The sequence below is a fragment of the Camarhynchus parvulus genome, chromosome Z (assembly GCF_901933205.1).
Source record: "Camarhynchus parvulus chromosome Z, STF_HiC, whole genome shotgun sequence".
Classification (NCBI taxonomy): domain Eukaryota; kingdom Metazoa; phylum Chordata; class Aves; order Passeriformes; family Thraupidae; genus Camarhynchus; species Camarhynchus parvulus.
In genome coordinates this window covers 4,457,723-4,478,548 of record NC_044601.1, presented here as the reverse complement: position 1 = coordinate 4,478,548, position 20,826 = coordinate 4,457,723, and the positions used below count along the sequence as shown (strand labels likewise).

General features: G+C 39.8%; 1 protein-coding gene across 3 annotated transcripts in view; it reads right to left on the bottom strand.

Annotated features, from left to right (window-relative positions):
- Positions 1-20,826, bottom strand: part of MEGF10 (multiple EGF like domains 10) — an 86,123-nt gene that overhangs the window by 36,667 nt on the left and 28,630 nt on the right. For all 3 annotated transcript variants that reach the window (XM_030968399.1, XM_030968398.1, XM_030968400.1), the window contains exons 6-9: positions 8,623-8,869; positions 7,991-8,111; positions 6,016-6,152; positions 3,476-3,688 (exon numbers count right to left, since the gene is read on the bottom strand). In XM_030968399.1, the coding sequence (XP_030824259.1) occupies positions 3,476-3,688; positions 6,016-6,152; positions 7,991-8,111; positions 8,623-8,869 (718 nt within the window). The remainder of the gene's footprint in view (positions 1-3,475; positions 3,689-6,015; positions 6,153-7,990; positions 8,112-8,622; positions 8,870-20,826) is intronic.

Below are 20,826 nucleotides of genomic sequence, written 5' to 3'. Positions count from 1 at the left end.
TCCTGTAAATTCCTGATTGGAAGTGTGGTTTGTTGTTGGGCTTTTTTTCTTTTTTTCCCCTCCCAGGAGAGGGGGAGCCCACACGCATGAGGAAGCACTGGATATGAGGCAGAGGCATTGATATTCTGTGCCCCCCAGTGAGTGTCACTGAGGCGCCCTTGCCCACGTATTGATTGGTGCTGAAATTAGTATTCCGTGATTTGTAATTAGATGTAGGAAGCCAAAGCACTTCTGGAGGTTTCTGATGGGTTCTCACGCAGTTATCTTAATTGGCAATAATGTTTAAATATTAAGGTAGGGATATAAAGAGATGCTGGGAGATACTGGCAGTATATCCTTTTTTATTCCTGGTTGTCTGTTCACACTTGCTGGAAATACAACTCTACTCTGTACAGAGACAAAAAAAATTTACTGTGGGTAGTTGATATTATGTATTTGAAGGACTTAGGTGAAAATAATGATTTTTATATGCTTCATTTATGTGCTTTGCTTTTAAAGTATCCAACCAAATTGTGCAGTACTCTAAAAAAATAAATATAAACATAAATATGAATAAATTTAAAAAATCCATTAAAAGCTCTTGCACCTGTACATACAGGCCTATTAGAAATATGGAAATTTTAAAAGCCCTTATCTTTACTTTAAAAACAGAGTGAAACTACATGAACCAAACATTAATTCCACCAACCAATCCTACACAGATATCTCAGAAAGGGCATGAGACAAGGAAAAAAACCCCACTAGTGCTCATGTCATGAATAACTCTTAATTGCAGGCTGAACTGCACCAAGGGTGTTGGTACAAGAAGGCCTCTACCTGTTGCTGTCCTCTGGGCCCCTCAAACAGATTAAAATCTCTCAAGTATAGCTATTTTTATGCTCTACAGAGCATTTAATAAAGGCTGCTGGTACAACCAAGAGCAAGGAAGGGCTTGCCTTTCATCTCCAGGAGCTGCCATCAACCAACAGCAGCAGCAAAATCCCTACAGCTCAGCCTACCCAAGATGCAAATAATGAATTATTGTCAGCGCTGTTTTGATGAAGTTTTTTGGCAATCATGAAACAGTAATAAAAAACAAAGAATGTGCATTTTTTAACTATGTATGTGGAGAAATATGTGAAGAAAACAGTTGTATTCTGGAACTTATGCACACTTTCTTTAGAGCACTTTCTTTTATTTTTTGGAGCTAAACATTTTTTTTTAATTAACCTTTCTGCTCATTTCTGTATTGATTAATACCAATAACCTAGAGCTCTAAGCCTACCAACAGCTTCTCTTTGATAATATCTAAACCAGTGATCACACCCAGATGAAAAAAGCTGTTATAGTATCAAGGGCCCTCAAAACTGGACCCCAGACCTAGAGACACACAAAGTTTATTTGCAGAAGGAATTTCACCCCTTTTTTTTTTTTTTTGGCATGCCCTGAGATTACTTTGCTGCTAAATGAATTAGTGCAGCGCTTGTGGCAGGCAAGAGAGGGTTGAGGATATTCCCTGACATGATTAAAGAGTTTCCTCGTGGCTGACTGACATCAAGAAATGAGGACAACCAGGCACAACTGGCTTCCAAAAAGATTTTCAAAAGATACTCAAAAGCCTCAAGTGCCCACAGGGAATTTTGTCTTCTACATCATTACCCCGATTCCTGGTATTTATGGTCTTGGGCTCATCCTGACCCAAGGGGAAGGAACTTACACATATGTAAAATATACTTGTGAAGCAATGAAAATATTTGTTTTTCTCACACATCATGATGCTCTGGCAAATATGCTCCAGCACCTTCAAGTGTCTTTGGATTTGTCATTCATGGGGAAAAATGTCCAAAAAAAAAAAAAAGACCAGCCAAATGCTGTTGTTTACTTGTGAACATTTGTGATCTGATTTGACCACGAGCTGTCTCTTCCAGTGGTATAAATGAAGGAACAGCTGTGTGGGACATGAATCAGAAGTAATCCCTGTAATATTAGAAATGGTATACAGTGCAATGCATTCCTGTCAAACCAGGCTGCTGCAACAGTCTGCAGACAGATTTTCTGCAGGGAAGTAGCTAACTATAATTCACAATACAATAGTGTTTGGTGTGCTAGCCTAATCTGAGAGCAGGAGGGCCCTGGGTTATAATGCCATTTATTTCCGAACACACTGCCCAAATAAAAAATTGCTTGATTTTATATTAAAACAACTCTGTATTTTTTTCAAGGTATTTCAGGCAAATGGGATGAACAAAAGCACAAATACCCAATTGTAAAATTATAGGACTGGAAGGGGAAAATTATTCAGTTTGTCTCAACAAAAGTTATGTTGGACAATTTCAACAAAACACAAAATAATTTTTCACAAAGAATTAACAGAGTAGCTATTTCCACGCATGGATTTAACATCACTGCTAAATTCTAACTAAAGGGTTTTATTTTGTCTATGAGAAAAAGTGCCTCTTATATTAATGTAGAGCAGCATTCTATGTGACACTCAGTAGTTCCTGCAAATTACCCTCACAGCCACTTTCAATAGCAAAAATTTAAATTGTGCTCACGACCCTTCTCCAAGGTACTGTTATTAGTAATGCAATTAAGTGGAAGTGAATGCACAATGACCACAGTATCTAATCAGAAGAACTGTTTTGTAACAAGAGAAAGCTGTCCACAATTGTTCTATAAATATGCTGGCTCGCCTCAACTGACATCTGACATCCCTCCCTCACAGCTGAAACTCTGTCTGCAAATAACTAGTTTTTATATTTTCGTAACAATATGCTCAAATGCTGTCAAAATCCACAAAAACTCAAAAAACAGGGCTCATCCACTTCCTGAATGAGGAGAGATGTGTAAAAGCTAAGCTAATGGGAAAATTATTTTAATTTGATTTCCACAGATTGGATTTTACCTGCTCACTCAAAAAAGCTCTTAAACGACAAAAATGTACTTTTCCCAGATTTACAATAGGTAAGGCTTTTGAAATTTTGTGCTAAAATAAGTCTCACCCACAGAAATTCTTATACAAAGAGACTGAGAGAAATGTCCAAGCTTCTCATGTCCTCACCAGAAGACCTTAAACATCCATTGATTTAAATCCAGTTATTTCTCATCTACAGCAAACCAGAGTATATAAGAGGCAGCCCATGTGCACTGATTTTATTCAGTCACAGTGAACAACATAATGATTTATTCAGGTGGCAAACATAGATAAAGGTCATGCTTTGTCTTAATATTTATTTCATGGGTCAGAGACCAAACACAGCCGTGAATATTGCGATCAAACACGCTTGCAAGTGAAAATTCAAAGCATCTTTTGGGATGGTATTTTCTTTCTCATTGCAGTCAGAGAATACCAAATACTTACAAGCTTTTAGCAGCTTCAGTTTGCATGAAAGTATTAGAAAAATCAGGAAATACCCCTTTTCAGGTTATATTTGGATTTCTGTGTTCTGTTTAGGAACAAAAAAAACCAAAGCAGGGTAGAGGGTGCAAAGCCTACCTCCAGGTGTTGGGCATGTGGCAGGGACACTTTTTATCACACTTGAGGCCATAAATCCCCTCGGGGCAGAGCCTGGTTTCACAGTGCTGCCCCGTGTAGCCTGGCTCACAGAGGCAGGCACCACTGATGTGGTAGCACTTCCCACCATTCACACACTTGCAGGTCTCTGCACAAAGCAGCCCGTAGCTCCCCACTGGGCACTCATCCTGGCACCTGTGAGGTAAAACAAACAAACAAACAATAAACAAACAAAACATTTGTTATATTTCCCATAAATGACAGCTTCTGGAAGTTCAAAGGAAATTTGGTTTATGAGGAATGTCTTCTACGGTCAAAAGTGCCACTTAAATAAGAGAAAGAATCTGTGTAACTTGGAGAAACCTTCAGGAGATCAAACCCCTTCTTTTCATCTCATTTTTCTGACAGATGAAAATGAAAATCAGTAAAGATTTGAGTTTAACCCACATGGGGAAGTAGCAGTGTTTTTTGTTGCTGCTTAAGGAAAATACATCTTAAGAAAGAGACTTCACCAAACTTTTCCTTTCTCATTCACAGAGTTTTGAGAAGATAGACAACAGACATAAATTAATCTGTTCAGCCAAAAGACTAATTTCCTTAATTTTTCATAGATGGAACACATTGTTTAACCTAAAGATCAGTCTCTATCTTTAATCTGACTACTAGAAAATAAAATTTCAGTATCCTGCTTCTCAAATTTGCAAGATCATAAACTAATGATCTTCTGGATACCAATTTCATTTCTCTATGTCTTATGAGTTTGATGTTTTCAGCTTTGTCTTTCATGTGTTCTAAAAAGGAATTGTTAAATTCTGAATGCCAGTCAAGTTACAGGTTGTAAAAAATACTACTTGATAATATAACACATTATTAATAGTTTTATTTATTTTCTTTTTCTGTTTTTCTTATAAATTTTCTTATAAATCTTACAAACATTTTTTGTTTTGGTTTGTTTTCTCATTACATGAGAATTTCAAAGACACATGATACAAGGAACTGCAAAATGTAACAGAAATTAGCAAAGCCCTCTGACTGAAGTAAAATGAGTAGACATGTTTGTTTCATGCTTCCGCAGTACTTTTCTCAATCTGAGGCTGATACCCAGAAGTTTCAAGGTATTTGTAACTCTGTCCTAACTTTTTATCAATAAAATCTTCTTTCCTCCTGAGGTGTAGTATAATAGTTGAACTAACAGCATAATAATAGAGCTAATTATCCTGCATCAATGTGTCCTGATGAAGTTATACAAATAAAGCTATGAAAGAATTTTCTTCAAATGGCAACCAGGAACCTCAGCCAAAGCAGAAAAAATTTAACCCAGATTTTTTTTTTTTTAATTTAACTTGCAAAACCCATCTCTTTGGAGGAGGTGTGTATGGGCTACTCAGACAGTGCCCATGCAGCTCTCTGACATGAAATAAGGACCAGGTCCTTATTTAAATAATAACCTTGCCACTGACTCCTTCCTGCCCTTGGAACCATCTCGAAAAATGAAAGAATTGAAAATACAGCCTCTTTTGCAGGAAAAGAAGGAGGCTCAGATCTGCAAAAGTGATCAAAATGCTGCAAACTGTAAGGCATTTCAGATGAAAGTCAGATTTAAATTATTACAATACGAAAAATTTAATTACTTTTAGAAACACCAGTGTGTAGACACTTGTGTGGTTACTCCTTTGATTTTCCCTGGAGCCCCTGTCTATGTCAGCCTAAATACATCTACCACCTTCTGCACTGTTTCTCCACAGACACAAATATAACTTTGGCATGCAAATGTCTCTGGGCTAATTATTCCTCTTCTTCTTGAGGCCTTTTTCCACATTATATCTGGCAGAGCACTTCTCACGTCCTGTGAACGCTGGTGTGAGGAGTGCACACGGTTACAAAGCCCACAGCTGCTGGCAGGGATCCCCTGGACTGACCCCAGTGATCAGGCTGCTGCTGACTCCTGAAAATGAGTTGTGTGCTGCTTAAAATACACGCAGGAAAATGTTCTTTCATCACTTTCCACTGCCTTCAAAAGTGATGTCTCACTCTACTATCTTTCCAATCTGCCAAAGCTGACTTAACAGCCATCAGAAAATGAAATGTTTCATCTCATTTGAGCAGGGCATTTTTAGGAGACAACCCTCCAGCCTGCAGCCTTTGAAGAGGGATTGAACGAGCCTCCCTCGCTGCCGTGAGTGCCAGACATCTGCACAAACCCACGAGCCTCCCTCCTCACCCCTCCACCACAGCGCAGGCTGCACCATTCTGCACGACACTCCAAGGGAGGAAGACTCACAAGAAGTGCCAGGCAAACAGTGAAGCCCAGCAGCTCCTTCACAGGAAGTGTTCTTTCACATGGACTTTCAACTTGCAACCCGGCCTCAGCTGAGTGAGGCAGCAAACATTTCATCACCAAAATCAGCATTTTCAATCATATCTCAGATGCTTCCACTGCTCCTCCTACCAGCTTCTGAAGTTGCCCTGCTGTAGCAGAGCCCTCCAGGCTGAGCAGCCTGGCAGGAATGGGTTTTCCTTACCGTTCCCCCGTGTAGCCTGGGCTGCAGTGGCAGTGGCCCGTCGCCGAGTCGCAGGTGCCTCCGTTGTGGCACTGGCACTCCTGGGAGCAGTTCTTCCCAAAACGACCCTCAGGACAAGGCTGACCGCAGACCATGCCCTGGGAGCGCAGAAGAGAAGTCTTAGGGTTGGGACTGAAGCTTGAATGGACAAGGAAGAAGTGAAGGAAGATCAAGGACATGCTGTATTACTCTCCCAGTGCTGATCTTGGAAATGCCAGACCCTTCTCCAGCTTTAAATGTGGGGCATGTTCCAGCACTGGAGGAATAATCTTCTAGGATTTCCATGTTGGAAGTAAAACATTCATAAAAAACACTCTCTCTAAGCACCTGTGAAAACACTGACACATAAAAGACTAACTGATGTCAATCTCTTCCCAATTTATTTACCAGGAGTACTATATATCAATATACCCAGGAATGCCCTCCAGTGAATAGAGGTGTAAGAATCAGCAGCTGCTCTAATGCCCCAATTATTCTACTTTATGGTAAGTTTTTGGGTTTTTTTTTTGATGAATGAAAAAGCTGTTTGCAATTTCACTTAAAGCAGCACATCCTAAAAGCTTAAGTAGCATGATTGCTCCTTTCAATGGGTTTTGAATTTCTGCACTGCCTTTTACATCCTTGGAATTAATTGCACCTGGGTGGTGAGGGAAACATCAGAACCCAAGACTTTTAAGAAACCATTTCAAGAAAAAGGTATTTACAGGCAATTCATCAGACAAAAGACACCCAGGTATTTCATCTAATGTAAGACACCGCAGAATTTGCACCTGGCTACCTTAAACCTCCCCTACAAAAAAAAAAAAAAAAAAAAGGTTACACTGACAAAACAGTGTTTCACGAAACTGAAACTTCTAAAATGAAAACTTATACTTAAATAATTACTTGGAATGGAAAATTAGTCAAAGGTCTAAACAGTCATGTATTAATTAACACACACACTAGGAGTATCAAGTTTTCCTCACTGCTTCATTTTTAGTAGCTCTGTTTAGGCAGATAAAGGGGAGTCAAGAATTTATGCAAACATTTGTATTCCATGACCAATAATTTTGCTCTTCTAGCATGAAATGCAATAGAAAGTAAAAATGGCCATATTCCAAGCTGGGTAGTCAGGTGCACTACTGAATCTCACAACCAGAGATTGTATTTTACAGCATGCTCTCTACTTGGAGAAAAACTGGCCTCTGCCACAGCTTATTCTCAGTATAATATAATATGTAATTAAATTATCAGTAAATATGAATTTTCACACAAAAGAAACATTCAAATGGAAAGTATTGTCAAATGCTCATGATCAATATTATCAGCAAATGCACTTAAAGAATTTATTTGGGCCTTGATCACCTTCAAATTGCATTATTTTCCAACTCAGAGCAGGCAGCTTGATAGCAAGTGAAGGTAATTTGCAGTTGCAAGGTCAGGTCTTAATTCCCTACCCTTTGATAAAAGGGAAGGAAGCCTAAAGATAATGTCAAAGATCTGATGTCCCATCTCCTCCCCAACAGTGAACACACTAGCAGAGGTTTTGGGCTTTTTTCCTTGCACATTGGACATAAAAAACAGGCATAAACTGCACTATTAATAAACAAAATGATGTCATCTCCCTGTAATATCAACCTACAAACAGAAACCAAAGACTCCCAGGCAAGATCTAAAGGATATTGCCTTGTCACATCACAATTCATGTCTTTTGCTTCCCAGAATCTGATACAGTTAAAAAGGCAGTGCAGAACTGGAGCGTTTTCGGTAACAGATGGTTTCGCAAGCATTTTATTTCAGTCCCCTATGCTAAAATATGTTTCTCATTACTCCTGGCTACAAGCAGACCACATTTGCTATCCTCGTTTGCTACCCTGTTTTTTTTTCCCCCTGTCGAGATGTACAAATATGGAAGTTCTGGGGGGGCTGTGGGGGTTTCAGGGAGCATTTTTTTTACCATCCATCCCGGCGGGCAGGAGCACTCCCCGGTGATGTGGTGACAGACGCCTCCGTTCTGGCACGGGCACCTCTCCTCGCACTGTGGGCCGTGCTTCCCGGGGGGACACAGGTCCTCACAGCTGTGCACAGGGTGGGGACAGCACAGACACCCGTTACCACAGGCCCCAGCTTTGTTTCCAGTGCTATCATCATCAGCTCTTCCAGCCAAAAAGCGCGGAGCACAGAGCAGAGAGATGCGCCCCGGGCGTTGTGCGGCACCCACACAACGGATCTAAGGAAACAGACCTGGCATTCTAGGAATTACTCCTTCCCAAGGCACCTCTTTACACACAGTTTGGCACTCATTCCCTGCTGCTCACACAGGTCTGGAATGACCAAGGCCAAACAACTCCATAATTCAATGCCATTTCCCAAACCTGTGGCCCGACTGACAGCCACAAAGAACCCTCTGCTGCTCCTGTTTGTGCGTTTTTACCCATCTGGATCAAGGGTTTTTTTCCTCTTGGCCGCACACCTAAACGCACCCTGCAACATGGCTTTGCCCAAACCTCCCAGCTCAGAATGGAGAATCTAAATGGAATCTAAACTCTCCAACACCCCAAAAAAACCCACAACACGGGCACTGCTTACAAGGCGCCGGTGTATCCGGGGGGACACCGGCACTCGCCGGTGACGTGGTCGCAGGCGGCTCTGTTCTGGCACTGGCACTTCTGGTGGCAGTCGTTGCCGTAGGAGCCGGGGTCGCAGCGCTCCTCGCAGCGCCAGCCCTTGAAGCCTGCAGAGCAGTGGCAGGCCCCCGTGATGGGGTTGCACAGGGCCCCGTTCTTGCACTGGCAGCGGCTGCTGCAGTGAGGTCCCCAGTGGTCGCTGTCGCACGCTAAACAGGCAGAGGGAGAAAAGTTTTAGAACGAGTTTTTGTGGTGACAGCGCAGTGAGTTGGCTGGGCAGCAATAAGAAAGAAGTTATGGAAGGGGAATGGTTTCTACTTCTTGGTCCTTAAGTGTCGGAACTCAGTACATCCCTCCGGGTGTCCAGAGTTGCTGAGGTCCCCACTGGGGGGCTCAGAGACCCTGGCATGCAGCCCAGAACACCTATGGGTTTGATTATGACCCGTGGAGCAAGTTACCAGCTTTGCATGAGGACATGAAAGTCACAGAGGTTTGAATGGTGTAATAATAAAATTATCACAGGGTGAAAATGTGGAATTTTAGGATTTTTGGTATGGGGGTTATGGGGACAAGATGGAGGAATCTGGGCATGTCTAGCCTTTCTTCTTCTTCTTCTTTTTGTTCTTCTTCTTCTTTTTGTTCTTCTTCTTGTTCTTGTTCTGCATTTTCTGCAGTGATGTTGGCATTTTGGGATTGGTTTAGAGTAGAACCTGTCTAACATAGGTGATAGGTATTGGAAAGTAATTGTAAATATGTTGTAAGCAGTTTGTAGTATAAAAAGACAACACCGCCTCAGGGGCAGTCAGAGTGCCTGTGGCTGCCTTGCTAAGCAGACGTCAGCTGGGCAGAAAGAAAATTTTATAGATAAGAATTAATAAATAACCTCAAGACCGAAAAGTGAAGAGCTCTGACTTGGTCTTCAGCCGCACGGGCTGAAACAGAGACATCCTGCACATCTCGGGGCAGCAATTAACAACCATTTACCCAAGACTTAAGGATTGTGGCAGGCAGATCAGACTTTGTTTCTGTGATTTATGCAATTTATTCTTCTCGAGAAAAGCCAACATTATAAACACGAGGCTGAAAACTAAATACAAGTTCAAATCTCTTAATTCTCAAAGCTCTTCACTGTGACAGTGTTCACAGGGGTCCGAGGATGAGGGAAGAGACGAGGATCTGACTCCATGTTTCAGAAGGCTTGATTTATTATTTTATGATATATATCATATTAAAACTATACTAAAAGATTAGAAGAAAGGATTTCATCAGAAGGCTAGCTAAGAATAGAATAATAAAGAATGATAACAAAAGCTTGTGTCTCAGACAGCGAGTCCAAGCCAGCTGAATGTGATTGGCCATTAATTAGAAACAACCACATGAGACCAATGACAGATCCACCTGTTGCATTCCACAGCAGCAGATAATCAATGCTTACATTTTGTTCCTGAGGCCTTTCAGCTTCTCAGGAGGAAAAATCCTAAGGAAAGGATTTTCCATAAAACATGTCTGTGACACTTCACTATAACTCTCCACCATCAAGCCATGAGCTTCCCTTTACAGAGGGAAGCCTAGCTAACTTAAAAAATGTAGTCAAAATCCACCAACAACTCTCTTAATCCCACAAGGAAGTTGCAAAGCTTGCTCAGGGTAGACTTATGATTTTGGGCAAATCAAAGAATTCCTACTTGTTCATGTAATTGCAAATATTTCCTTTGCAATCTTCAAATACACTGACAGGGCAAAAGAAAACACAAGAAGCACTTCACCAAGCAATAGGAAATTAACAAGTATGTGGTTAAACTTCATCTGGATGTTACAAATTTGATTATCCAATGCGTCTTTATGATCACTCAAATCCATCTTTTCTTGTCTGCCCCAATGCATCCCATTAAAGCCCTATAAGCAAACCATTCAGAGGGTATTTCAGCATCAAAAGAAGAACTCAATGTTAAGGAAGAAATTTTATCCTAAGAAACACAGGAGGTTCTGTAAAGAGCCAGGAGATTAGGGTCACCTGGAGTTCAACAGGAATGTGTTAATCATATGGTCAAATGATCTGATTTTATTTTTATGTTCTGTTGATAACAGCAGCACAATGGGAAAGCTTCAATTGCAGCGACTGTAAGCCCAGGCTCTCCTCTTGGAGACTGACAACCATTGTTCTCCCAGTCTTCTCCTGGGGCAAAAAAGCCAGGCAGAGAACAGCCACACTTTCCTAGACTAATGCAAAGTAATTCAAGAATGCTCCTCGGGGTAGGAATTATTCAGCTGTAAGAGCTGTTCACCCAGGCTACACTAACAAAAAGGAATTAGGGTCTTTTCAAGAATCCACTCCTTAAGGTTGGTTTTCCCCCCCCCACCCCCAGTATAGGTCACTAGAACATGCATCCATAAATGGAGATACTGTGAGCACTTACACACAATAAAACAGAGAGCAACAGAAAGCGGTGTTATGTATTATAAACATCCAGCAATGCTGCTGGGCTGTAAGGACAACTGCCCATCTTATTACTGGCTTCTGTCCTTAAAGATGTGTGGGTTTTGCTGCGGACAAACAACAGGCCTACAACAGCTCTGTGAAACACTGCTGCCAACAGCACACTGCATCTCTCAAATTGCCTTTTGCCCCATGATAACTTTAAACATTTTCAACATGTCTGTATAGAGTAGAACATGTAATCCTCCTGCTCAACCGGGCAGGAAACTAGCTATTTTGGGTATAAAAAATACATGTATGGCTGTCAAGACGCCTGAGACAGTCATGGGTTCTATCATGACAGAGCAGAAACCCCTAAATTTTTATATCTATATATTTTTTTAACACATTAGTCTACATTCAGATGAAAGTCTTCATTTCAGGCAAAATTTCAAATGTTGCCATTCCCCATGGAAATATTAATTAATAAATAAAACAAGTAATAGTAATAATTTATTTTTTTAAAAAACAACCAAAACCCAAAAGGCCCTCTCCAGACACATCTGATAAACAGCAGAATTCAGACTGATTGCTACACCACAACTGTTCCAGGGCAGAGCTCAGGCAAGGATGGAGGCAGCCAGAACATGCCCTTGCTACAAAGAAGGGACTGGCAAGAGATTTATTCTTGGCTGGTAAGTGAGAGGTGGTGTTCTTTCACCAGCTGCTGGGAATGGGGTATTTGGTGCAGCCAGCAGTATTTTTGCAGCTTCCTGAACACTCAGTGCAACGAGTCTGAGAGCCACAGGGCCCAGCAACTGCTCCTACCAAGCATCTGCCCCTTCATCCAGCACCCAGCCTCACTTGGGCAGGATGCACTGCCCAGTGCATAACCATTAATTAGTTTCCTGGCATGACCTTCTCACTATGTTTGCAGGAAATCATTAAAATAAAAGCACATCCTATGGCTGGCAAACACCCAGCCTCAGGACCACTCTCCCGGCAATGATCAGGTGAATAACAAACATTGACTTTTCAATCTTTCATTACATTCCAGTGGTGGCCCCAGCACGGTGCAGTTTTGCCACAACCCTTCACACAAGGTCTGTCACCAGCTTTCCATCCACCTGTGACTTATGGGCAGAACTGTGGAGAAATGTGCAGGATTAAGGGGAATAAATAATAATACTGAATGAGATGGATAAATCAGGTCTTTTTACCTCTATTTCCCCTGACTGATCATCAATAAAATTCTCCATAGGAAATCAGAGTGATTTGTCAGAAACTGATGCTCAGTTTATTACTACAAAAAAAGGCAAAAGGTAGAAATATTTCCTGTGGCAAGTCTGGATTACTTTTATACAATTATTACATCAGACTAGTTCTAGGATTCAAACGCTGAGAAAGCTGGTCTGAAAGTCACATATATCTGCTAATTTGGTGGAATTGGATATTCCTGGAGTTAGTTAATGACTATTGCCATGTTACAGAGTGTCAGCAGTAGTTTAATGAGCAGAGCTGTGCTGGCTGCACCCAGGTCACAGGCACACACCACAAGCGGGCACCTGCAAAATCCTCATACACCGATTTTCTAACAGATGCAGAGCTGTGATACCATCTCTGTCAGCAAAAGGGGAAAGGGGAGCAAAGCACAGAGACAAGGGAATGTTCAGATTTATTTCAGCACAGGGCTGGTGTATCTCAGCCCCAATCAAAGCCTGAACCACTCAGAGGTGCCAAACCCAGCCAGGAAACCAGTATTAATTTTCTGTGTTGATCCTACAGAACTGGCTTATTGTTGCTCTGTCTTACACAGAACACCTGCTTTACAAAAGGCGCTCATTGCCTTTCACACATTATATTCACCCTCAGGTATTTTTTATGTTTTAAACAGAAGAATTAGTTAGTCTCTCTGTCAGCTTTTGTATCATATTCACAGGGTCCTTTCTGCCTTCACCTTATGCTGTAGGGGAAAAAACAAAATACACATAAACACCACTTTTAACACTGCGGTATTAATGTCACATCCTCTTATAATATTTTCCTTTTATTATTCATCTGGGAATATCTTTTTTTTTGTCACCACAGTATGCACTGTGCACATCACACAATGCCACAGACACCAAAGGAGAACTTTGCTCTCTGCTTTGTTGAGCAAAAGCAGGAATTGGAATAAGAGCACTGCATTGCATAAATTCTATTTAACATGAGCACTGTGGTAAGAATCTCCAAGACTATGCAGGTCTACCAGAATAAAAATTCTTGCTGACACTGAGGGCCAAGTGATTCGAGAAATAGGGAGACGCTTAAGGAGTCAATGGTAAAAGAACAATCTTTGAGAAAAAACTGAAAACTGTGATGGAAACTGCTACCAATTTGGGGCCTTTTGTAGCATCTTTGAAGACGTAAAGTTGTCCTGCATAGCAAATGATTTCCTTGTAAAATAACTGTAATGCACATTGTTATTGTGCTGGGTTAAATGTGGTTTTGTGCAAACGGTTTTTGTAATTTACAAACTGGGGTGTCTGGAGCTCTGATATTTTAATTTATCTTTGTAGATGATTTTTTCCTAACAATCTGGAACACATGGGTAGAATTTGGCAACTACTTTATTGGTCTTTATAAACAAAAAACACTTTTAACTAAATATGGTCACATGCTTGTAAGGTTTTTTCCTGCTTCTTAAAAATGTTGATTTCATTAAAGGGCAACAAAAAAACTTCAAACAATTCCCAGTTCATCCTGATAAACCCACCTTGATCACCTAAAACTCTGCACTTCTCTAAAGGCTGACCTATAATACACAAATAAGGCTATCAGATCAAGCCAAAGAACAGTTCAGAAGAAAGACCTCTTATAATTTCATAGTCAAGCCAGACAATGTTTATTGCAATGCTATGTTTAAAGATCACTTCTTTTTCTACCATTGGGGAGGGAGAAGAACTACAGCAAAACTAAGATTTACAGCCCTTGCTGTCAGTTTCTTGCAGGTCTCTCATATGTAGTACCAAGACAACTAAATGAGATTTTAGTCTATCTTACCCATCTTTACACAAGACACATTGCAGTGTGTTCCTGGAAATACATACCACTGTTTGAAAACAGAGGAGATTCTTATCACTTCATTAGGCTTATGTATTTTTATGGCCTTTTAAAAAAACTGAAAACAAAACTCCCCACCACAGACAGCAGGGAGTAAATACTCCCTCCCTTGGAATGCAATATTGTGAAGTATAAATTTAAAGTAACCTAACACTGGCACAAATACATATTCCTGTCTCTCTGCCCTCAAAACTTCCAACACAGATCCTTCAGAAAGTTTCAAGCAATTACAGCTTTTAGTAAGGGAAAGGTGATTTCCCTTGTTTCAGCATGTAAAACAAACTGGAGCTGCCCACAGCTTCAACATCCTTCCCTGTTCTTCCCTTCCGTCACAGATGGCCAACCATAGACAGTGTGAGTAAAAAAAGAACAATATTGAGAAAACTTTGATTTATCCAAAGGAGCACTCCACTGGGAGTCTCTTTACTACAAACAAGATTGCTAATCCCTGGGCATGCCCCAAGGTGTGACTTCCAAGAGCCAACAGAAGGGAAATCTGTTGATTTTGTAAGGAAAAAAAAGACAAAAATATGGATGTTATCACTGATCATACTCACATAACACCTACTGGAAAGTTTAGAGAGTGCTCTTGAAACTACTCTCTGCTATTTCCATCTGCAGATCTAAATGGATTGCTCTTGTTTCCCTTAGGATAATTCTGCAGGGTAGGAAACAGATAATAATTCTCCCAACTGGAATTTAATCTGAGTAAAAGTAAATTCCTGCTGATTTTGAAAGCTATAAATATTCAAAGTGTGTTTGAAATTTGACCAGATGCATTAACATCTTGGTGACATCAGCCTGTCTGTCAGCCTGTACAGCAAATGTGGAACATGGCAAACAGAAACTTCAGAGATGAGTCAAAAAAGCCAGGAAACAAAGCCAGCTACTCTGAAAACTAGAATAAAAACATCCTGTTGAAAACCTTCAACGTGTTATTTCATAAAACCATGGATTATTCTCCATATAATTTTTTTTATTTTGCTCTGTTCTAGTAATTTCAAAATGCTATGAAAATGACACATGCATATTAATAAAAACTTCTATTTTTCCTTCACAGAATCATTCATACTAATTATAAAATACCAATGTCTTTTAGTAAAAGACCTACTTTACCTACATCCCAGACACAAAAATGCATGGAATTTTTTTTTCCAGAATGCCATTTCTATTGGATCTGGAATTTTCTTTCAGTCCTTTGTTTCTCTCTGATTGCATTTGTTAATACTGTAGGCCTTTTAGCCTGTGGCATATTTTTCATTGTTACTTTTTGTTTTGTGTATAAGAAAGGATTTTTATTCAAAACGCTAAGCTTAAACTTAATTCAGGGTTTTTTTCTTGTTTACTTTATAAAAGCCTTTTGATCCGTGAAGTGGAAGAACAATGAAAATGTGTTTTTCAGATCTTATGAAAGACTGGAACTATATGCCTTTCACATGCCATAAATTTCCAAGACTCTTTAAAGTGCTTTGGACAGCAGAACACAAGGATGGATAATTGATAAGGAAAACACACACAGATGGTTGTTGGTGTTCATTTTATCATGTTACTGAGATAAAACCTGTTAAAAATAATTATTATTACAGGAAAATTTTTAAGAACCTGTTTGTACTACATCCTTCCCATGACCTGATTTTGCACAGATATCCTTGTAGAACCATAAGTTAGTTTTTTTTCTTTCCTTTTTTTTTTTTTTTTTTTTGCAATGACTTGAAGGTCATCTTAAATTTTTTTTAATTGGCCACAAATGGTATCCCTCACATCCCTGAAAACCTACTAAGCGAGCCACTGAAAATATATAAGTTCACCAATATATAAGGCAGATTGAAATGAAATCAGCACTTAAAATACTTAGGCACCGTTAGTAGGGAAAAAAACAACCAACACAGACCTTAGTCAAAAAATCAGCTTATGCAAACAGTATGAATTACTGGGTTTCCAAAACGTTGAAAAGCAGAAATGAAAAGTTTCTCTGGTCCAGAAAAAATTTTACAAAGCAATAAAACTATCACCATTTACTGGAATGCCTTCCTTTAAGTAAATCTCAATCTAAGTAAATTTAGTAACTCTGTTTTGTAGAAAGCAATTTTTTTGTTTCTACTTTTGCTTAAAGAGTGATACTGTAATCAAGCAAAATTCTGACACATCGCCATAAAACTTATTAATTTCCTTAGGGCCTCCAAACCAAAATGGTTCATAGCACCAAAGACATACTAAACATAAGAATATTATTATTTCAAATGCATAGCTGTACTGAACATCCAGGCAAGCAGAGGTTCTATGTAGTCCTGGAAATTTTGATGCCACCTACCACAGTGACACTGCAGTGACTGTTAAAATTGAAGGTGATGGCAACTTCCATTAATATCTGGTTTTCCTATTTGCACCTCATCTGACTTGCTGGTGCATTAGTTTCTCAACTCAAAGGTATTCAGCCTCCTTAAAGGGGAAAATGATGTGTTCAGCTGGAAAAACTGAGGAGAAGTCAGTCAGGGAAGTTACAGCAGCAATAATTACAGAAGAATTATGGGCAGTGAACATAGGGAAGACACATTAAATACTAACAGGTCAAATTTAAGATTGTCTGTGACCTGCTGGCACTTTTGCTTGGGCGCTGGGCTGGGGGCAGCTCTGCACTACTTGAACAAGCTATTTCTCCACACTTTCCATAAAAGTAAAATAGCTGTCTGCCAGGACACTCTGCAGTTTTGCCTGTGTGTTTACCAGCTCCCCAGTTCTGGGAACCAAGCCTTCCTAATGCAAGGATGTGGTTAAAACCAGAACTTATTTCTGCAGCCTGCTGGATGGCCTGGAAAACTCAGGGATGAGCTAACTCCCTAAGCGTATCTTGCAAGCTGCGTTAGTCAAAAAAAAAAAAAAAAGAAAAGAAAAAAAAAAAGGAAAAATAAAAGGGAAAGCAATGCCCTGGAGCAGAAAAAGCTCAGTTTAGGAGGACTCTGTGCCATCAAAGTGTGCAAGGTGGTTCCAGGCAGGTTCCACGGGGGCTGCCTCACTTGGGAAAGTCACACATCCACCTCTGCAGGGTTAAAGGAAATCCAGGCTGCACTGGGAAACTGGCACTGCCCGTGGCTCACGTGAGTGTCTCACACACAGCAGTGCCAAGGGATCCAGTTTCTGCCGTGGCCTGCATCTGCCAAGTCCCATGAAGAAAACAGCGAGATTTTCACGGAATTTGCGAACTTTACAAAACACCCACGGCTGTGAAGGAAATCTGATAGTAGCAGAGCTACTGTGGTTTAAAAGTTACCTTAATAAAACCCATTTCAAGGTAAAGGTTTCTCTGAGGTGCAAGCCCAAGACCTGCAGCTTAATGTATTAAGGAAAAAATCCAATTTTCTTCTCATGCTTCACAAAACCCCAGAGACAAATTATGTCTTCATGCCACTTTTTCTACTCCCGTGACTTCAGACTATAGTCCCAATAAAGCTCTGCTAATCACCAACAGAATCAAATTACAAATTGAATCCCAGTGATTCAAACAAGTATCAAGATTACTTCAGCACAATAAAAATGGAAGAATCCCACTCCCATTGTCACAAACCAAAGACATGTCACTTCCTTTTTTGCTTTACCACTCATGCCAGCTGGAGGGGATCACAAGGCTATAACAATTTCAGACTAGTCAGTGTAATATTGATTTTTGCCTCTGCTCCAGCTTATCCAGAAAGTGTCCTATTGATTTTGAAGGAATTATCTGCAGACTGCTAGGCATGAGAAGAAAAACAAAATGGATGTCCTGGTTGTGGATGGGACACCCACTGAACTGCACACCCACTCAAAACTGACAATCAGGTCCACGTATTATCCATTATAATGTAGATAATAATATAAATATAAATAATATCTCATATCTATAAATAAATAAAAATTATAAATAGATATAAAGGACACCCATCTGAACTGCCCACTCACCCAAAACTGACAACCAGGTTCATGTATTATCCATTATAATATGGATAATAATATAAATAATATCATATATATATAAACTATATAAATAAATAACATTTATAAATAGATATAAAGTAGTGTTGTATGAGTGTGAGCAGAAAACAGGCAGAAAAACATAAATTACAAATGTACAATAGGGTTTGATCACCTCCACATCTACACAGACATTAGCAGATAATTCAACTATTAGCACAACTTCTTCAGAAGACTATTCTATTCTCAACCTGTACTCAAAAGCATTCTTAAAAACAACCCAATCAGACACGTGCCAGTTAAAAATTTGAGAAAACAGTAATTTAGTTTGGGAGGGAAAAGTTGCGTCAGTTTGTTTGTTCTTCAATAAAATCTATTTGTTTAACCTACATTTAGTACTCTGTGCACTTTTGTTTATACTGCACTTGTCCCTAGCCCAGAACTGTCCAATTTATATTCCTGGAATTCACAAGTATTTCTTCAAAGGGGGACTGATAACTTATGGATTTTGTTCTGACTGACTTGCTTCTCTCACTCAACACATCTTCTGTCCACCCCCTTGTCCTGACTATTGTGTTCAGTCAATAAATCTGCTTTAGAATAAATTGTTTTGCATGACTGTCATCTCTCCCACCAGAATGCAATGTTCTACAAAGGAATGATCTCTTGATCCAAGTGGTGCTTCCTCTCAGATAAATCCACATTATCACTTTCTTGACCACCTCACACTGACTTTCACTGTCTAATACACTCTATTCCCTTTAAATAAAAAGAAAACAACTGAAGAAAAATTACACCTTATGCAGGAAATGTTCCCCAAGGATACGTTATTTAATTAACAAAACTGCTAGGCCACAACTCAGGTTTTCCTTGCTGAAGAACAGATCCAATCCTGCTTCCCACTCAGCTGGGATGTAATTTTTTCAGAAAGGCAGAGGATGTGGTGAGGAGCAGAGTTATAGTCTGGGTTAGAACTGAGCACTGAAAAAAGACAGGCTCAGCACTCTGGTCAAACCTAAGGCCTCCTCTCCCTAAACTGAGAGCAGCCACTAACCTAAACCATTCAGGAACTGGCAAGGAGTCATAGCAATAAGGAGGTAATATTTGCTACAAAAGGAAATGGGAGTCACCCAAAAAATTTATTCCCTCCTGAGAAACAACAGATAAAAATCAGTTTGGGGGTTGGCAGATGCTGTAACAGGACTAAATCTGCCCTCAGATACTTGCAGATAAAATTCCTTTGTAAGGAGAATAAACAATTCCAATACAGATAGGACAGCAATTTGGAAGAAAATGTTTCATTTTGCAGTTTTACAAAATGTTTGGTCCCTAGGTAGAACAGTTCCTTCCCATATGTGTGAATCCATGAAAAAGAACAGACAACTGCATCTGGAAGTTGGCCTAATACCTCACCCTTTGAGAATAATATCTCCTTTTCAGACAGGGCATTTTATCTGGTCATCAGCAGCCATAAAATCCCTGAACCTCTGCCTTACAAAGACAATGGCCTGTCTTTCAAATATGGTTCCACCACTTAGTTAAGTAATGAAAATTATTATTTGATGGACATTATTACAGTAGGGCAACATGCATATATTCCTACTGAATTAATAACTTGCTATATAAAAAAAATATTTTAAAAAAGCAAAGATCTTTATTTTTATCATTGTACCTTTCTGCGACTAAAACTTAAAACTAAGTTGGGGATCATACAGAAAATACAACTAAAAGCAGAGCATCAAAATCTTTTACATAGGGCAACAAGAAAGCTCAGAAAGCCAAGCCCCTCTCACTTTCTGTTATTTCCAACACTATCCATTATTCCTCAATTCAGTTTGACCTGTGCTGTTGCTCTTCAGACAAGGAAATCATGGACAGATAGCAGCAAACATCAGCTCTCAAGCTCAGAAGGACAAACGACTGAAATCAGCAACTTTCTTAGGTTTGTCCACGCAGAAGGGGATAAATCCCAGGACAAATGTTCCTGTAGCCCGTGCACAGAAATATCCCCTTCCTCAGCCTACCCCCCTTCTCCTATGGCTACACCAGTAATCCCAAACAAATTTGGGCAGTTCCAGGTAACCCAGGAGCCTTCAGAGGATCACCAGCCTCTCCAGAGGTCGCTGTTCAAAGGTACACAAAAAGCAACCAGCTGAGGAAGAAGCAGAGGAAAAGAGCTGCACATGTCCTCAGAGTGAATGATACCAGACAGAAATCCTGTGAGAGGAAGGGTTACTTCCAAAGACAGATTTAGAGGTTCCTGTCTCATCTAAAGCACACTTTCAGGCTTGAAAAATCTCAGTAAATAACAGTATTTTTGCAATCTGTGCTGTCTAATGATTCACATTTCTTCTGCATGTTTGATTAGTTACAGAAGAGCTTAATGCGTAAGGTTTTCAGAAAGAAAGATAGCATGTTTTGACAATTTATTTTGACAATTCAGTACATCAGATTAAGACCAGTCTTACAGCAACACTCTGTTGTGAAAGAACAATGGCTCTTTCAGTTTTATGCCTTATGCAAAACTTGGGTGTTTCTTTGGAGCTATATATGAATCCTATGTAAGAACACACAAAAACTACACAACAAATGTAGTAGTTAATTTAAAAATAGTTAAATTCTTCCTCGTGCCAACAAATATGCTGCTGGAACAACAGATCAGTTCCAGATGAATTATGATAGCAACATGTTTAAAAACTGAAG